The sequence below is a fragment of the Filicampus tigris genome, chromosome 2 (genome assembly GCF_054856515.1).
Source record: "Filicampus tigris isolate MCC_2025a chromosome 2, RoL_Ftig_1.0, whole genome shotgun sequence".
Taxonomy (NCBI): Eukaryota; Metazoa; Chordata; class Actinopteri; order Syngnathiformes; family Syngnathidae; genus Filicampus; species Filicampus tigris.
This window is the reverse complement of record NC_141218.1, coordinates 18,403,275-18,422,244: the sequence shown is the minus strand read 5'-3', so window position 1 is coordinate 18,422,244 and position 18,970 is coordinate 18,403,275. Positions and strand designations below refer to the sequence as shown.

General features: G+C 39.7%; 1 protein-coding gene across 2 annotated transcripts in view; it reads left to right on the top strand.

Moving 5' to 3' along the window:
* The window catches only part of macrod1 (mono-ADP ribosylhydrolase 1), a 161,092-nt gene that overhangs the window by 130,995 nt on the left and 11,127 nt on the right, over positions 1-18,970 (top strand). For both annotated transcript variants that reach the window (XM_086018165.1, XM_086018155.1), the window contains one exon: positions 16,341-16,462. In XM_086018165.1, coding sequence (XP_085874291.1) covers positions 16,341-16,462 — 122 coding nt within the window. The remainder of the gene's footprint in view (positions 1-16,340; positions 16,463-18,970) is intronic.

The window sequence follows — 18,970 nt, the reverse complement described above, 5'->3', positions numbered from 1 at the left end:
ACCAGCTAGGATAGGCTCCAACTCTTAATATGAGAAGCAGTGGATGTACTGTAGAGCTGAATGAGTTGGGATCAAAATCGACATCTCAGACAACATGAATTTGTGATGGACAAAGCTGTACTTTAAAGCGCTCTTATCCCTCCAAGATAACCAATCAGAAGTGACATGCTACTCGTGGACAGGGCGTTGCGTTGCGTCCGGATCTCACAGTCACCTCCTTGAGGGTGTGCTTTCCCGGCCGGTAGCTGCTCACAAATTTTAGGCCAGGGCTCACCAGCTCATTTCCTCGAGGGCCTCTCTCCTGCATGTTTTAGATGTTTCCCTCCTCCAACACACCTGATTCAAATGATCTGAAGCCCGATAACGATCCCGATCATTTCAATCGGGTGTGTTTTAGGAGAGAAAACATTAAAATTCAAATTCTGGATCAAAAGAAGCAGAGAGAAGAATAAATATGATCCTTTATAGCACTTTTAACAGGAAATATTTAAATAACTCATCCAGAAATACTTCCATTGTGATCTGTCCATTTTTACACTCATCATTACTGTGAAGGGAGTCAATTTAACAATGATATGAATCTGAGGTTTGAAGCAGTTCAGTTTCTGACAAAAAATATGTAAAACAGATATTTACATGATCTTGCATCATCTGCACAACCATCGTGTATTTACCGCAACACTGGTCACGTTTTCTCTGCTTGTTGAGTCTCCACATTGTCTGTCAGCTATCATTGAGTGGTGCTAATGATACCCTTGCATTACGGAAAGATTTTCTATACTTTTCTATATGTCATGTGTCTTTATTTGTCATAGTTGCTTGTTAGATTAGTGTAGCTCATACTACCGGAGACAAATTCCTTGTGTGTTTCACTTACTTGGCCAAGAAAGATGATTCTGATTCTGATTTATCTACAAAGCACATTAGCACAAATTGTAAAACATTTTGGGTTAAAAATGTATTTCTATGTACACAATTACACATAATCGCATACTTACACATGTATGACGGCAAGCAGTAGTAGGTCTTGCTTTATTGAACCATTTTAAAAAGCTTCTTGAAAAAGGACTGCCTCCCTCACACAGCTTCTTTAATGTGCATGCATTATTTATAGTGAGTATTGGACTGAAGCTCGATGAACGGAAATCGTCTGTCAAAAATCGACTCTTTTTCAAAATTTGCTCAGCCCTGATGTGCCGTACGAATGGATATTTCAGTGGTGCTCATGTTGATACAGATCTTGTGGCTAATGGCGCAACACAACTAAAAGTTTTCATTTTGGGATGTTGTAAATATGTTACAGTCCATTCTCACAAGAAAATTATCCTGTATCAGTATCGAAAATGTTCATGATATTTATCCTTTCCGGGCCTATTGACCAATTTGCAAATTATTTTGGGCCTAAACTACAATGAAAATCGGTTGTGAAATGCATGGGAATTATTTATGCATGTCCACTGGCAATATTATTCATTGTAAACATTTTGGAATAATATTCCGCATTTAGGATTCAATGTAAACAAGTGCTGAACAAAGAACACATGAAGTTACGAGTATACACAATAAGCAAAGGCTGAATAAATGACAGCTAAATATTTTCTGTTCTGTTTCATGTTGTCACTTGTAGGACACACTTTGCAAGATGTGTCCCTCTGTCATTATAGTTAACAGTTGTTGTGACACCTTAATGAGAAACATGCGTTAAAAAAAAAGAAAACAAAAAGCAGCACCTTGGTGATAATCACACTCATCTAATCTAATTTGCCCACAGCGCCTTTGTTTGTTTATCTTTCTGAGAGTTTGTATTTTCTTCGTGGCTTGATTGTCACTGCATAATGCTCTTTGTGTATTTGGCTCATCCTAATAGTATGCTTGAATTCCTTTTTGGCATGATGATGGAAATTGTTTTTTTTTTTCCTTCCAAATATAGAAACAGGGAAAAAAAGGAGCAGCTGCTGTCATAAATGAAATATGTCAGATAATGCACACACCAAATGTGTTCACTTATCAGTGCACTGTAAATAGACTAAGTAACAGCGCTACAATGTATTTTCTTAATTAGCTCAAGACAATTTTCACCACACAGGAGTCTGTAAGCAAACAAAGACAGAGAGGGTGAAAAGTGCAAGAATCAAGTAGTCGGTGGGAACTTTGCATTTAATTAGACAACAATCAAATTCCCTCTCAGAAGTTCTCTGTCTCCCTTTTTGTAAACACGAAAATCACTTTGGCCTTCTTAGAGCTTGATTCACTCCTCCCACCCTCAAATGAGGTAAATGAGGTCATACAAGTCGGGATTCAAGCACTATTTTCAGGTAATATAGGCCTGTGAAGTCACACAAATCTTCACCACGAGAAGTCAGTGCGAACAGTCAAAAAAGTGTTTGGCTTTTTCCTTGGTATTTGTGTGACACTTATTTCATATCAGACCAGAGGAGGAGGAGCTTTCCCCACTGAATTGAAATGCACTTCATCCATTCCAGCTCCCCAAAAACATCACATTTATTTGTTACCTATTTAAAAAAAAAATTCAAATAGTTATTTATATACAAAAGCCACACGGGCACATTGTAGTATTCATCTGTTGATCACTTTAAGGGATGTGGCCTAGTGAGTGATGTCAGGAGCTTTGTGCTTAGCTGTTTTTCTGTCTTTTTTTTTTAACCTCACTCGATCTGTGGCTTGTTTGTATCTAACTCGCAAGGCAGCTTTATTTATAGATATTTATATTCATTTATATTTCATACACAAGATAACGCAATGTGCTTCACATAGTTAAAATGCAATATATAAAAGGCAAATGACAACATTTAAAAACAAAAGAATTGACATTTAAAGAAGAAATGAAAAGTAGTTTACAAAGCGCAATAACATTGTTTTGGAAAAGTGATTATAGAAATGCTTTAAAAGACCTTATTCGTAAGTATGGGAAAGCAAAAAAATCATATGGTTTGTAAACAAGACAGGGTGGGCCACTCAGTTTACATCAAGAGGACAATGTGTAATGTTTCAGATCCCCTAGGTCAGGGGTCAGCAACCCGTGACTCCGGAGCCGCATGCGGCTCTTTCATCCTTATGTTGCGGCTCTGCGTAGTTTGGGAAAATAAATTCTAAGTGTCCGATTGAAATTAGTGTTGTTCCGATGCCATTTTTTGTCCTCGATACCAATTCCAACACCCAGCTGTGCGGTATTGGCCGATGCTGATACTGTACCGATACCAGAGTTTGGGGGGGGGGGGGGGGAAATGTATATATATATATGAGCATTTTTTCTTGTAATTCTAAAGAACTGCATACTCACTTGGATGTAAAACCATTGCTATCAGCTTGGTCAGACTTAAAAACCTTTGTGAAACAGGAAAAAAGACTAATACAGAGTTAATCCAGTAGAACTTTATTGCCTACCTGGTATCGGTGAAGATAAGTGGATAAACTCTTCTGAAACCTCAGCGTTTTGGCTCCCTAATGCCAAAATAGTGCAATAATCATGTAACTTACATGTATAACAGTAGTGCAACAAGAAGTCAAATGAAATCAAAATAAGAAATAATATACACGAGGTATCTTTGAGAGAGATTGTGTCGGATTAATTACAAAAGGTATAGGACATTATTATAAAAGTTTGTTTTGAGTATGAGTGACTCATCGCAACAACCTCCGCTCCCAAATCCACTTTCAAAACCAAAAACAAGCAGTAGAAAAATCCAACAAGTTCAACTCCAAAATCCAAAATTGAGCAGGGTTTGTTGTTGCGGTCCATTCCCCTTGTTCATGCTCGCTGCCGCCGCCGCCGCAAGCTCTTAGTGCTTGTTCACATGTTTCGTCCTCAAATGTTTTATCGGGTTTGACGTATTGAACCTGGCCACTTTAGTTCCACCTCTCGCAACATTTTGCACTCAGCTGTTGTACTCGCTGGAGTTTCTATGTTGAAGTACAATAGTTCCATATCGCCGCCGACATTATTTCTCCTGTACCTCACTGTTTTTTTTTTTTTTCTCTCAACATGAAAAAGCAGCCCCGCTATTGGACGGCTAATACCGAACAGTCACCACACACCAGTGTCGTGAATGAGCAAGATACAAGGCGCTGCATTCAATGTACATTGAGCAGAGTTTGTTGATGCGGTCAATTCCCCTTGTTTCACATGTTTCGTTCTCAAATGTTCCATCACGTTTAACGTATTGAACCTGACCACTTTGGTTCCGCCTCTTGCAACATTCGCTCTAGCTGGAGTTTCTATGTAGTTACATATCGCTGACATTATATCCCCTGTACCGGGATACCTCCCGATAGCAGTATCGGTATCGGAACAACACTAATTGAAATGCATGTTATTTGTCTGAAAAACGTGCATCAAGTCTTCTTAGTAAGTCACAGTTGTTGGCCACTTTCATATGGGGTCCTATTTTGGATACCTATCTGATTTTCTTTGCAATGCGACCGCAGTCTGAACCTCCAGGTCGCATACATCCGACATTGACGTCAAGAGCCCAAAATGCGCTCCGCGCGGACGGAGGGATCGGTTGTTGACAGCGACTCTGCAGTTGTTTTGAGTAAAAGTATTGACTTTATATTTGACTTTCATTTAATCCCACTTATGAAGCATCCAGTGGACATTTACGGTGATGGTAGTAATTCAGCCTCGGCTCGATCATCTTATTTTTTGCACGCAGTTATGACGTGACATCATCTTTACTGACGTCGCCATGAAACGAGGTCGAAAAAGCCTCACTTCATCATTTCCCCCCCTCAAATACTGTATTTCTACCTCTGACCGAATCGCTCCACTGTCAAAATGCCCCGACACGCTGCACCGCATTTACTTCCGCAAACGCAACGTCGTGAGTAACGTCGACACTCTCTTCTTCTGCCTACGCGGGTGACTTTAGGGGCGCAATTATGTTCACACAAGAAAAGAGACCAAGGTCGCATTTATAATGTAATATGAACACTTACAGACACAAAATAAAATGGAGTCCTGCAGAAAGATGAAAATTACTTCCCAGCCTTGATCTGCAGACGCCGGATGTGCGCAAGAAGTCCCATTAACCAGGTCAAATAAATATTCAGGCAGTTATTTTGCAAATATTTTTTTTCATTGTTCAGTGAAATAGTGCTCCTTTTTCCACTGTGATTTTAAATGCAGGCATTTTTTGTTGTATTAAGTTCATGTTTGCTTCCTTGTTATCTATATTTTTACAAAATTCAGGCATTTTTGTTTGTTAGATGGATAATTTACGTGACGTCATCTGGCAGCCCTTTTGCATCATTGCTGAAACAATTACTTGAGTAATTAAACTAATACAAAAGAAATCAAATCTAAGCATTTAAAAAAAGCAAGCTCACTTTACGAACAAATCAAAACTAACTGAATTTGAAAAAGTTCAAATGAAATAAAACTAACAATAAGGAAATATCCCAAACTATTCTAAGTTTGCTCATAACTTGAAAACTAAACTTTTGGTGGCGACGCTGGGCCACATTTCATCTGTCTATAAATTCACATGAAGAAAGTACCTTCCAAATCCAAACAAACCGAAGGTCAGACACCTTCCTTGAACCGATTGATTTCACCCCAGATATTTCCCTAAGTATGCCCCTTAAACGAGGTGGCAAATCGATTGCTGCCGCGAGCGGACTGCGCAAACGCACCGCTCACGGGGCAGCATGCGACGTGTGCCGCAACAACCGCGAGTCGCAGCACAGTGATCCGGCATGCATAAAATGTCGCCTGCCCTTATGTTCAAATCAGCATGAACAGCGTGCCCTTCATCCTGAGCAAACAGCGAGTGCAACGCACTCACCCCCCGCACGCACACATATTGCTGCTCACATGCTCCATAACACACTCCTCGACTCACTCTCCTATTTACACATACAAAATATGCTCCGCTTGCTTTCCACCATCCCGACTCTCAATCTACCCCACAACCCAGAAGGGGGGGCCTGGGGAGTGACGGCAGCGGGGTTGGGGGGGGGTTGTTGATATATGGCGGAACTAAAGCAACCCTGCGGATCGATAATGTAAACAGGAGCAAAGAGAGGCGGTAAATAAGGCCCACTCCTGACAGATGTGTCAAGCTCAGGTGACGGAGAGAGAGGAAAAGAGCTGGAGAGGGGCGAGGGATATAGTGTGTGTGGGGGTGTGTGCTGGGGTGTGCATGAGTGTGTATTGCGAGGGAAGAATGTCGGGGTGAGGAGGATAATGGGGGGGATGAGGAAAGGTTGAGCGAGAGAGAGAGAGAATGGAAAAGAGGGCAATGGGGCCGAGAAGAGAGACGGAGCGACGGGATGAGCTAAATGGCAAGAAGGGAGGGCCATGACAAAGGACGCAGCGAGTGACACCGAAAGACGAAGAGAAGGCGCAGGAAGGGACGGATGAGTTAAGACGGGCGGAAGGATGAGTGCGGCGAATAGACGACACGGAGGAAATAAAGATGACGATGATCGGTTTAGCGGTGTGGAAACGTTTACGCGGCAATTAGAGATAATGATTCATGATAAGTGTACACGCCACTCGTGTGTATGTGCTCGTATAGGAGAGTTTAAAACAATGTAGCAGTGACATTTAGCAGATGACGCGCGGATGAATGACAAGATGAGATGAGCGAAACACGCGCGCACGGCAACAGCTCAAGGCCGGGGCCAGACCAAGCCCGTCATGTTATTTGATGCGGTCCACGTAAGCAAATCATGTGCGTCTACTTCCAGTTTTGGCAAAACATTTGAACCAAAGTTGCAAATTGTCTGCCGGCCACAGCTCACACACAAACACTCACACACAGACTCGCCAACATCCCACATCATCTGATTAAGCCCCGCCTCTAAACGGCTAGTCTAAACACTAGGGGTGTAACGGTACGCTAAATCACATTTCGGTTCGGTTCGGTTTCTTGGAAACATTGGTTCAGTATCTTTTCGGTAAAAAAAAAAAAAAAAAAAGGGATTTTTTTTTCTTTTAAATCAAAAAGATGACAAGTAAACGGTACATTTTTGAGAAAAAATAAGTAAAAGCTAACCATTCGGGTGATATTCTAAGAAATTACACCAGCATAAAAAAATAACAATAAAGATCTCTTAATTTTGTAAATTAAGACACTGAAATCTTTAAACACTCAGCAGCAACAGCCTATGACACATCTAAGTATTCAAGTTAAAGACAAGCTGTCATTATAGTACATGTATGCACTTTTTGTGATGAAAAATACATACAATAGCAGTTACACTTATTGCTAACTATATTAAAACTCTTTTTATAATGGAAAAAAATACAGTAACTTTAAAAAGTCTTTATGAAATTGTATACACTTTTTAGGCATTGAAATCTTTGAATGTTCAACAGCATATTGTAACGAATTGGGTTATCTGTGTTGTGGTCGGATTTATGTGTTGCTGAGTTGTGATGTTACCGAGGTTCATGAATGCATCGTACGGCTTGCGAGAGGAGGAGCGGAGAACCAAGAAGAGAAACAGCTGTTGTCATTTTGAAAGAAACGATTGTTGTACTGTTGTATTGTCGCGTCGGCTGCGGCCCACAGTAGCCGGTTGGATGAATAAAAACGTGATCATTAAACTGTACCGCTACGCCCCTACTAAACACACATATATGCTACGACAGGTGTAGTATTTCCTAAGACGTTGGTGGTAAAAACACACAGCACATATTTGGCTGCTCATTATAGCACATTTTCACCTATTACAGGACGGGTCTTTACGGACCGACCTCTGACTTAGCCCAACGCTCACAACGTGCCGCTCGACTGTACCGCAGCAGTCAGTGAAAGCAAGCACTCACATTTACGATGCGTCCAATAAACACCCTGAGAGCTGTTTGCACCACTTACGTCTTCGGAGAGTCCATTTTCCTTTATTGTTATTTCCTGCACGATGGCGGTGATTAAGCAGACAAATTTGTTTGTGTTAACCGACGCCTGCTTCTTGACAAGTCATCCCAGATTTCAATTATAAATAAACTGCACCTAATGAATCACAATAATGACTCATCCAGTCGCGATGCTCTCACTTTTACACCAGCGTGTTTTTTTTTGTCATAAACAAAACTAACACTGTAAATAGTGGGATGAGATCAAATCAATGTAATTAATGTCTGCCTTGATTCATACTGGCATGTGCTGCTTGCGAAACAGCTTTTGTTTACTAGTTAAAGGCTGTTAATTAAAAAAATATATATATAACATATATATATATATATATATATATATATATATATATATATATATATAATATATATATTATGATATTTACTGTTGATTTAAAATTACAATTTCAAGTTACCCATCAGTATTATATTGTTCAATGAATACTTTTCTAAACTGCTCTTTACAGTATCATGTATTAAGGGGTTTTGTTTTTTTTCATATGCCTCTTATATTGTAGTCCAATTGGATGTCCCTAAATGGCCTGACATTGTGGCGTATTTAATGAGTATTTCCTATTCACACATTGGAAATATAATTTAGCGCATTTCCATTCAGCCATCCAACATTAACACGATCAGTCCTTTGAGTGTGTTTATTTGTTTTCATTGAGACAGTCAATTTCTCATCCTAATTTTCCAGGAAGATGAATTGATACGCCGTAATTTAGTATAAGACTGACTGCTGATTCTCCATTGTGTGACCAAAACGATCATTTTCAATGGAACACAATTTATGGCACATAAACCGTGAAATCTTACAATAACTTTTAATTCCACATCACCCTCGTTTTTATTAACAAATAATTGTTTGAGTGAATGTCGCATCGCAGCACATAAAACTGCGCATTTAATACGGTTCATTTTGCACTAGTTTCATCAGCGAGTCCTAGGCTATGCGCTAATTTAATTTAAGCCAAAAGACATCATGGCTGATGTATAATTGCAATTTATGGCTCTTTGAATTTCCATCGTTCAGTGATTCTCGACACGCCATCATAATAGTTTATGATTAGAATCACTCTTCGGAGAAAGACATTAACCTTTGATAACACAAATAAGCATAGACGTTATCAAGTCTACACTTTCTGTCGAAAGATAGGATGCAGCCATGAATGACGTGAATAGAAACGTGTTTCTGAGAAGCATTTGTTAAGATGACATTTTGGCTCAAGTGAAACTGACTCACAAATTGCTGTCATACATACATATATATATATATATATGCTGTATAGAGACCAAATGCTGCAAGAAATAATTCAATAATTAGTTTAACGCTTTGTGGGCAACTGAATAAATTACTCCCAAATTCAAAATATTAATTACTGAAGTACAGCAATATATTGTGTATTAATATGGTTTCTTCGCATGGTAACTGTGGGCAATATAGTAATTTTCAAGTTTCATAAAAATATCATTATTGATACATACACACAGTCGTTCTCACACGAGTATAAGTAAGTTGCAATAAATTATGTTATATCATAAAAATAAAAATAAATCCCCACCAAAAAACATATTTCGAATTTTAACCATTTTTTTCCCATCAATTAAAAAACAAAAAACAACAACAAGCGAATTAGAATGGCAACGGTCGAGAGCTATTTCTAGTCTCCAATATATTCTTCAGCCATTGAAAGTGTATTTCATGCTAAGACCATATGTTGATGAGTGACTTCTTTAGCATTGTGGAAATGGTCTTTGGCAATGTTCAGCACAATCGACTCCGTGCCTACTGGGCTCCTTTCTTGTCATCGGTAAAACTGTGAAAAGGATTTCTGCTCGTGTGTTCTGTTTCTCAGCGGGAATTTTCCCTCGCGCGTCGCGTGCTTAGCGACATTTACTGTGGTGTGTCTCCGTATAAACTTCTGAAATAATTGAGTCTTTTTGCTCATTGCCAAATGACTGATGAATCGATCCCTGTCGAGTAAACTATCTCCTTGTTTTTCATCGCCATGTTTTCAGTGTAGATATTGCACGCTACCAGGCTGAGAGGCTTTTTTTTTTGTTTTAGTTTTTTTTTACTTTTGAAGAGAAAAAATCGTCCCTGAGCCAAAAACTTGATTAATCAATGTTATCATTATAAAATAACTGCCTTTGTAACATATAAATGAGCACCATGTCTTTGGAAATGTTCAGTGTGACTGACTCACACTGTGATTGCTTTCCATTGGGCTCCTTTCTTGTCTTTTGCAACACAATGTGAAAATGTTTCCACTCATGACGACTGTTTCTTAGCGTGAGTTAAACTCACATTTTTTAGAAAATAGTCACTCGAGCGGTTGGAAAAGTTGTAAATATAGTGACTAAATCAGAGGAGTGTAGTTACCAGTAGGCAAACTGAGGGCCCTAAACGTCTCTAAAAAAAAAACAGATCCATAGTTTTCTTCAATTCAAATCAGTCATTATCATTTTAATTTTATTTCATGCATTGAAAACTTGTTGAAAGGCTTAATCGATCATGGTTGGTTCGACAGTTCCCTCTTCCTTTTTTCACACAACTTCATCTTCTTACTTTGCATTTACAGAGTTGGTTCTCTTGGACGGCTGTAAAACAAAGTTGCTGGCACGGTTGGTTGAGTATGAAGTTGAGTTACTTGGGTGGAGTTGGGAAAGGTAGAAAGCGCCTGGAAACTACAGAGTGAGAGAATTAGCAATTATGTTGTGAGCAGCAGCGCTCATCAGCTAGCGACCTAGGATGAACACGACATTTAAATCAAATTCATTTGTTTAAACCTTTCTCGTTTAAAACACTTTAGGTGGAATTGTTAAAGGGGGAAATCAACCCAAACAATTTTTTTTCCAGAATATGTTCCACTAGTTGAAACATGGCATTCTGATTCATATTGCTTTTGTGGAATATGAGTTAAGCAGGAAAATCCACCCATTTTTAGCCATCTGATGGGGCGGCCATTTTGTCACTTCTGTCGACTGAAAATGACATTACAGTTGCTCAGGGCTCAGATAACGACCAATCACGGCTCAGTTTCAGAAAACAGGTGAGCCGTGATTGGTCGTTACCTGAGGCCTGAGTAGTTTTTATGTCATTTTCAGCCGACAGAAGTGACAAAATGGCCGCCCCCAGAGATGGCTAAAAAGTAAGTAGATTAACTCTTATTCCAGACACGCAATATTTATCAGAATGCCGTGTTTCAACTAGTGGGCCTGTATAGGTCATATTCTTGAAAAGAAAATGTTTGGGTTGACTTCTACTTAAAACAAATACCCGTAATTCCCACAGTAGCAAATGGTAGTTACGTTAAATACATGTTAGGATTATGAGAGGGTCTTGGAAATCCCTGGACACAAAAAGTTGCAGAACCCTGCACTATTGTTTTTGTCACGCTGCAAAGTTGTTGCATGACACGTCATTGTTGTTACTCTGAGTCGGTCAAAAGGCCTCATCAAAAACAAGAAGCAGTCTCATTTTTCCACAGAGCACAAAAAATCCAGAATATCGAAAGGTATGCATTGCTCAGAGTGGAGGCCGATTTAAAATAAAGGCCTTCATGTCTAATTGATCGTCCTATTGTGCATCCGGGTGCATCATTAAAAGAGGAACTCTTTCCACACGCGTCGCTTCAGCTACGTGTCAAGCAAGTCATCCGTCTACTGTAAAAAAACGTTCCTCTGGATCACGTGTCCCCGCAAAGCCAGAGTTAAAATTGGACAAGTGACACACTCTAAGAATATTAACGCGTAATATCCACATTCAAGTCTGTGATGTCTTTGAATGAAAAGCTCGCAACTCTGGGTGTGCGGCCGCTTCCAGTCCTGCTAAGTGATTTCTCGGGGACCGCTGCTCTTCTTCATCACGCCGCAGTTTGATGAAGGACCGCCGTAACTTTCTTTCATTCCACGTCTGCCGGCTCTCCTGTAAATGCGGCTCTCTCGCCGCACGCTTTCATGCGCAAGCGTCTCATCTCGGCGGGGGCAGCGAGGCGTCGAACATGAGAACATAAGAGATGGCTTGTTCATGCAGTGAGGCTGCATGGGAGCATGTGGAGAGTCTGCTGCTGCTACTAAGCCAGAAGGCAAATACGCCATGTGAAAAGACTACAACACCTTTACCGTCACTTTCAGTCCTGCACATTGAAATGTATTATTATTGTTTTTTTTTTGTAAAAGTCATTTATTCTTAGTGTAGTTGTAGTGTGTAACTTTTAAAATTATTGCTCGATTTACAGTGCAATTCTACACCGGTTTTAACATTGTCATTTTCAATTTTTTATGAACTGTAAATATAGAAACATGCTGACAAAGTCACTTTTTGACAATTCTGGACGATGGTGCATCTCCATTTATGAAATTGTATACAAAGATACAAGTATACAGGTGCAAGCTTATATGTGGGGAATAACCACCACAAATCATGGTTTATATGCATAAATATATATTAATTTCAATAAATCTAATTTCCTTTAAACACGTTTGTCCTTGGCAGACAACGTTTTTCTTTGAAGAAAAAAATGATTCAGAAAAAAAAAAAAGAAATGTTACTCAAACTTCCATCCATCCATCCATTATCTGTACCGCTTCTCCTCACAAGGGTCGCGGGGCGTGCTGGAGCCTATCCCAGCTGTCTTTGGGCAGTAGGCGGGGGACACCCTGAACTGGTTGCCAGCCAATCGCAGGGCACACAGAGACAAACATCCGCACTCACATTCACACCTAGGGGCAATTTAGAGTATCCAATCAACTTACCATGCATGTTTTTGGAATGTGGGAGGAAACCGGAGTGCCCGGAGAAAACCCACGCAGGCACGGGGAGAACATGCAAACTCCACACAGGGAGGCCGGAGCCGGGATCGAACCCACGACCTCTGAACTGTGAGGCGGACGTGCTAACCAGTCGACCACTACTCAAACTTGACTTCACTTAATTTCCAAATTACATTAATAATAGTGTTGCAGTAGAGATGTATTTATTAATATGTAAGGTGCAAACAAAACACCATACATTTTCCGGTAATTTCACTGACAAGCGTGTCAAGGCAGTAATAATAGCAGCTTCATGGGAATACAAGGTTCATGTTTTAGCGCAAATGTCTGTTGATAAGATAAGATCATGAGATCAGCATGTTAAGTGTCTTAAGTGTGTTTGCTGGCCGGCCGTGGTGGTCCTAAGGGGTGTTGGATTAAACAATGTCAGCAGAGCAGCTTGTTAACTGTGTGCGTGTTTGTGAGGGCCAGTGTGCTGTGTAAATGTCCATCTTAATTAACCAGAGATAAATTTGACCCATGAGGAAGTGGGGATAGCTCGGTCTTCATTTTGTCTGCAGCGCCACAACAGAGGAGATTAATTATCTGAGTTTAACACCAAATCGTTGAAAATCTCTCATTTCTTCCTCGGCTGTATTCATTAGGGCCATATTTGCTTCCTCATTCGTCTGCCAAAAGCCAATGATAGGAAGAAAAGTACATCTTGGCTTATTAAAATGATATCCACTTAGAAACTGCTGGGTTGTTTTCCTAACCCACTCGCTGGGTAGGTGTGGATTTTCAGCAGATTGGGTTGCTTTTACCCAAGGTTGGGCTCATCATTTTGACCCAGCAAATTGGGTTGAAAATTGGATTTGGGCTGGTGGAAGAGTTTTTGACGGTTGCTGGTCACTGAAGTTGAAGTCAATTTAAAATAACATTCTCTGAAAATGGTGGTGGCGGCTTCGATGGATCAGAGGGTAGCACTGCTGACTTTGGACACAGGAATTTGGGTTCGGGGCAGACAGCCCACCAACGGAAAATGAGTGGGGTTGCGTCAGGAAGGAGATGCGGTGTAAAAACGATGCCAAGCATAAAGCATCGTGCGAGTGACTTGCTGTGAACGTTGCTTCTTCTTCTTCGAAAATGTGGGTAAGGAAATTAGTCTTATTTTTAACCACAGCTACCCTGATAACCTGGTAACCCATTTCTTTTTATCGTTCACTCATCAATATAGGTCGTTTTTACCCTTTGATCAAAATCTTGACCCGGTGTGCTGGGTCCAATCCTCAATCCAATGTGTTGGGTATCAATAAGACAGCATTGTCTCAGTCCCTTTTAGGTGAGCTATTTCACCCAATTCGGGTTACTTCATCTGTAATTGACCCAGCAGTTGTTTTTGTCACATTTAAACACTTGGGTGAAGTTTCGCTTATTATTTACAAGCAAGATGAGTTTTGAAGGCGTCCCGTAGACAGGAAATCAAATTAAATATTGTTGCAGCGTCATCATACAAAGGCGACTTTATTCTGACTGCTGATTTATCTGTTGTGCGCCGTGCTTGCACGTCCTGTTTCCGTCCTGTCTCGCTCTCCTATATTTTCACTTCAATGCCCTTCTTATGCACTTTATTTAATCACCTTGTCCCATGAAACAGTTGAAATAAAGCACGCTATAAATTGATTTGTCAAAGAAAAAAGAAAACCATTTATTACTGTGGAAAGATCAGATTATTGATTTTCTTTATTTATTTTAGCCATTATATTGTATTACTTTGTTATTCAAATTGTATTTTACATTTCCTAATAATTATTTAATTTCATCATTTCGAAGAATAATCCTGATTTAATTTAGTTGGGTTACTGAAGTAGTTAGGTCAAAACGGAAATATTTGGGTTAGGCATAATAATAATAATAATGATAATAATAATAATATTAATAACAATGAGTGTTATTCAAACAGAGTGCATCAAGCCCTTTCTTGGATTGAAAGCATTTTTTAAGTAGCAAAGCATGTCCACCACATTTTGGCATGTGAAAAACACTTATCTCCATGTTTTTCATTTTTGTGAAAATTAAAAAAAAGTTTCCATAATTGTAGATAAGTGTTTTTCACAAGACAGTGACAATATATAGGTTTAACAGAATAGATGACATTTTTGTCTTCATTTTCTCCAACATTGTTGTGTCATTGGCTTCAAACCGTGTTCGAAAGCAAGACACAGCGACACGAACATGGTCACATGTTGAAGCATCCTCTGCATGCAGCGCTGAAGGTCAGCAGCTGGTAGCAACGGTAGCTTGGAACTGCTAATTTGGTTTGCTAGTAGCTTGCAGGCTAATTGTATTGATAGCTCAAAGCCACCAGCTGATTTTTTTGCGTTTGGATACAAATTGACCTTGCCAGGCTGCTGTGTTGGTGAAAATTAAATACAGTACACACTTCCTGGGTTTGCTGCCAGGATGTTATAGAAATATATATGTTCACCTGCTACCTATACCTGTAATACATACCAGATGGAACACTGATTACATCCGTTAAACCCTCCCTAACATGTTCATTTTCAATTCATGACAGGGGTCGTGCTTTGTTTTTATCAGTTATTTCTTTCAATTTATGTCAAAATGGAAATGGCATGTTATTTTAATAGATATTTTTGAATGAAAAGGACATTATGTTTGGAGTATTACCTGACCGACCTCAATGAATGGACCTTTAACTAATTGGAAACAAAAAAAAATCTTTCTGCCGCTTAATATTTGTATTTGAGTACTCCTGCTGTAGACCAAACCTTCAAAATGAAGAATGGCACACAACATGAGAAAGTATAAAAGATGTCAGTCTTCTCTCCCCACGTCTCACATCAAGAACATCCAATTTTGTCCGTACTTTGATTTAATTTATTATTTTTGAATCTTTAAAATGATCAATGTGCAAAGACCGTGAGAGACTACATCAGAAGGTTTCAACCAGCAATGAAGAAGACCTAGCGCTACAATGAGCTAAATTACAAAAGGCCGCATTCACAGACTGATCATAGTAATTGTTTCTTTTCAACAAAATTCTTTACTGTGGACACTGAGTATTTTTTTCTTTAGATAGCCTTGCTTAGCTGCAACGCCACTTAGGACAACAATTCATTCATGTTAAAGTGTTTTCAGTATTTCTGACTCTTGTAAAATAATTTGCAATAAATGAAACGTATCATTGGGGTGAAAAAAAGTTTATTTGTACAAAATTTATTCGACTTAACTTTTTGGATGAAAAAAAAATAATCGAATAGGTTTGGTCAGTCACTCTTTGACCCAAAGTGGGTTCATTTGACCCAACTTTTTGGGTTAAATAAATCACCCAAGAAGTTGGGTTGGTCCCTTATTGGCCCAATTTGGGTTATTTTTTTCACCATATACACAACAGTTGGGTTGAAAAAAGGTTTTTGCTTGGCTCAATTTCACCCAACTTTCTGTGTCATTTTGTACAAAACAACCCATTCATTTTTAGGTGGTTTTGTACAAAACTACCCATTTTTAGGGGTTATTTTGTACAGAACAACCCAGTAAGTTGGGTCAAATTGACCCGAGTATTGTTCGAACCCCTTTTGACTCATAATTGGGTTATTTATGGCTCAGCTGTTTTTAGCGTGTAGGTACTATATAACTGCCATGTTTTTGTTTTTTTTATGTGGTTGTCACGTGTGTGTAGATGTGATCCACACAGTGGGCCCGATAGTGCAAGGCAGCGTCGGGGAAGCGGAGAAGAGCGCTCTGAGGTCATGCTACATCAATAGCCTGAGGAAGGCGACGGAGAACAACGCACGCTCGGTGGTGAGATGAAAGAAAATGTGTCGATTGTTTGGACGAGTGAGCGTTGGTGTTGTGAGAAAATGAAAAGGTGCAGGAATAGGAGCAGTGCCGAAGAATGCAGATACAAAAAAAAAAAAAAGTCGATAAGAAGAAGGTGTCTGGACAGATTCCTCGCGTTGGACTCCAACTGAGATATGCTGAGCGAGAAGCTGGAGTAGGGCACTGCTGACTTGTGTGACGGTTTTATGAAACACTCGAGACGGGGGGGCTTGGCGACAGAATGAGGTGTCACAGTTGCAGAAAAATACTGATGTGAAAATGAAGATGACAGCAGACTCCAGAGTCAGACACAATAAGATTGGAAAAATTCCAGTTCACTTAAACTGTGTCGAAATACCAGCCAAAAAATGAATTGATAACCATCACAGCTATAGATAGGCATAACGGTCGAGTATTTATTCATCGGTAAGAATTCTGTCAGTGTGGAGTCGCATCTTGCAGCATCTGTCTATCTATTTTCTATAGCACTAACTCTCATTAAAAGGGAAGTCAACGCAAAAATGTTTTTTCCAAGAATATCTTCTATGCAAGCCCACTAGTTGAAACAAGGTGTTCTGATAAATATTGCATTTGTGGAATAAGTGTTAATCCACTCGTTTTTAGCCATCTCTGGGGACGGCCATTTTGAGGTTCTGTTGACTGAAAATGACATCACAACTGCTCACAACGACCAATCACGGCCCAGATTCAGAAAACAGGTCAGCCGTGATTGGTTGTTGTGAGTAGTTGTGATGTCATTTTCAGTCGACAGAAGACAAAATGGCCACCTCCGGTCATGGCTAAAAACGAGTGCATTTTGCTGCTTAACTCATATTCCACAAACGTAAAATTAATCAGAATGCCGTGTTTCAACTAGTGGGCCTGCTGGGAACATATTCTTGAAAAAAATATATGTTTGTGTTGACTTCCTCTTTAAGGTACGCCCTGGACCAGTCGCCAGTCATCATATGATAGACATTATAGACAAACAACCATTCACATTCACATCTGTGGACATTTTACTGCTTCACCACATTGATTAAAATGTGTTGTCAGTTTACAACCAGTTCCATTCCCATGTTACCGATTGTGTACGTCGCAACACGCCGTTATCTGTCGCTGACCTACGTGAATGCAGTAATAAACAATAAGTAGGAAAAACAAGTCTAGTCCATAAGCCTTTGGAGCCGCATGACAGCATACACTTACAAGTTATGCTACACAAGGTAGTTTTTGTGCCGTTGGTACTCTTCGGACCCCCTGTAATCTGATTGAACGCTTTGAATCAGTGTTGTGATGCTGCTTTTTCTATTATTTTGCTTAGCTAGCAGGAAAAGTCCAATATTGTTGGAGTGTTTGCATTGATTAAAGTCAGTTTAACACATTAGCACATTTTCTTCTTTGATGAACTTCTAAATTTGATAATGGGGATGAAGAGGGATGTCACACATTTTGGTTCAAAATCATTTGCGACCGCAAGCAGTTGATCTTGGCAGATCAGCATGTTTTAGATAATATCATGTCAACATAGTTCCTTTTACTTGTGCATTGATCCAAGTAAATTTCATGTATGTCTTTTTTTCCCCCCGTTTTAATCTATCTTTAGCTTGAAATTTGCCGCAACTTTCCGCTTGTTCCATCCGTCCTCAATTAAAAGGCTTCTTTCCATGAGCATTCCAGTGACATCAAAGGATGACTATTCACAGGCAGATGTGACATAAAGACAGCCAGTCTTCCTCTTATCACCCCATCCGCAGGTCGGTTACGTGACGCCGGCATATTGTCGCAGATTTTTGTGAATTTCAGGTCACGATGAAACCCAGATCTAGAAAATAATCACAAACACAAACACATCGCAAAATAAGCCCACCACAAACAGCTTTGGAGGCGAAGCTATCTTTTGTGGCACATTCGCTACGCTAGGCGGAAGAAAGACAACACTATCACTAGATTATAGTATCTTTTCTCTTGAGGGGTTATAATGAGTATGCTAAAAATAAGAGCAAGTGTATTATATTTCGGGTTTTATTCATAATAAATAGCATTGTTGATCTTTATTACTAGTTTATTTTTTTGTGTAATTAGGTTGTGAGTAAGCTTTTGAATGCACATTTACAGTGTCTAACTTATATGCTTCTTATGGCTTTCTTGGACCGAGATATTTCTTCCTTGTGTAAAATAAAATGGACCAGCAGAGTCGCAAAGGGATTGACAGGAAAGTCTGCGCATACATGCTCGGCCGCTTGTAAACATAGCTAATTGAACGAGGCCCCGCTAATCACAGTCCTCCAGCTGTGTCGGGGATGTGCAGTATTATGAGCCCTCAAGCGAAACAAACATTTCTGACAGCTGTCGTTTGCATCCAAACACGGAGAACCGGGAGGACGCAGCCACACAAGACGCAGTATATTTAGCATGGAGGTGACACTGCAAAGAAAGGAGGAGGGAATGTTTATAATAGGAAGCACAAGTGAGACCATCCATCTTCCT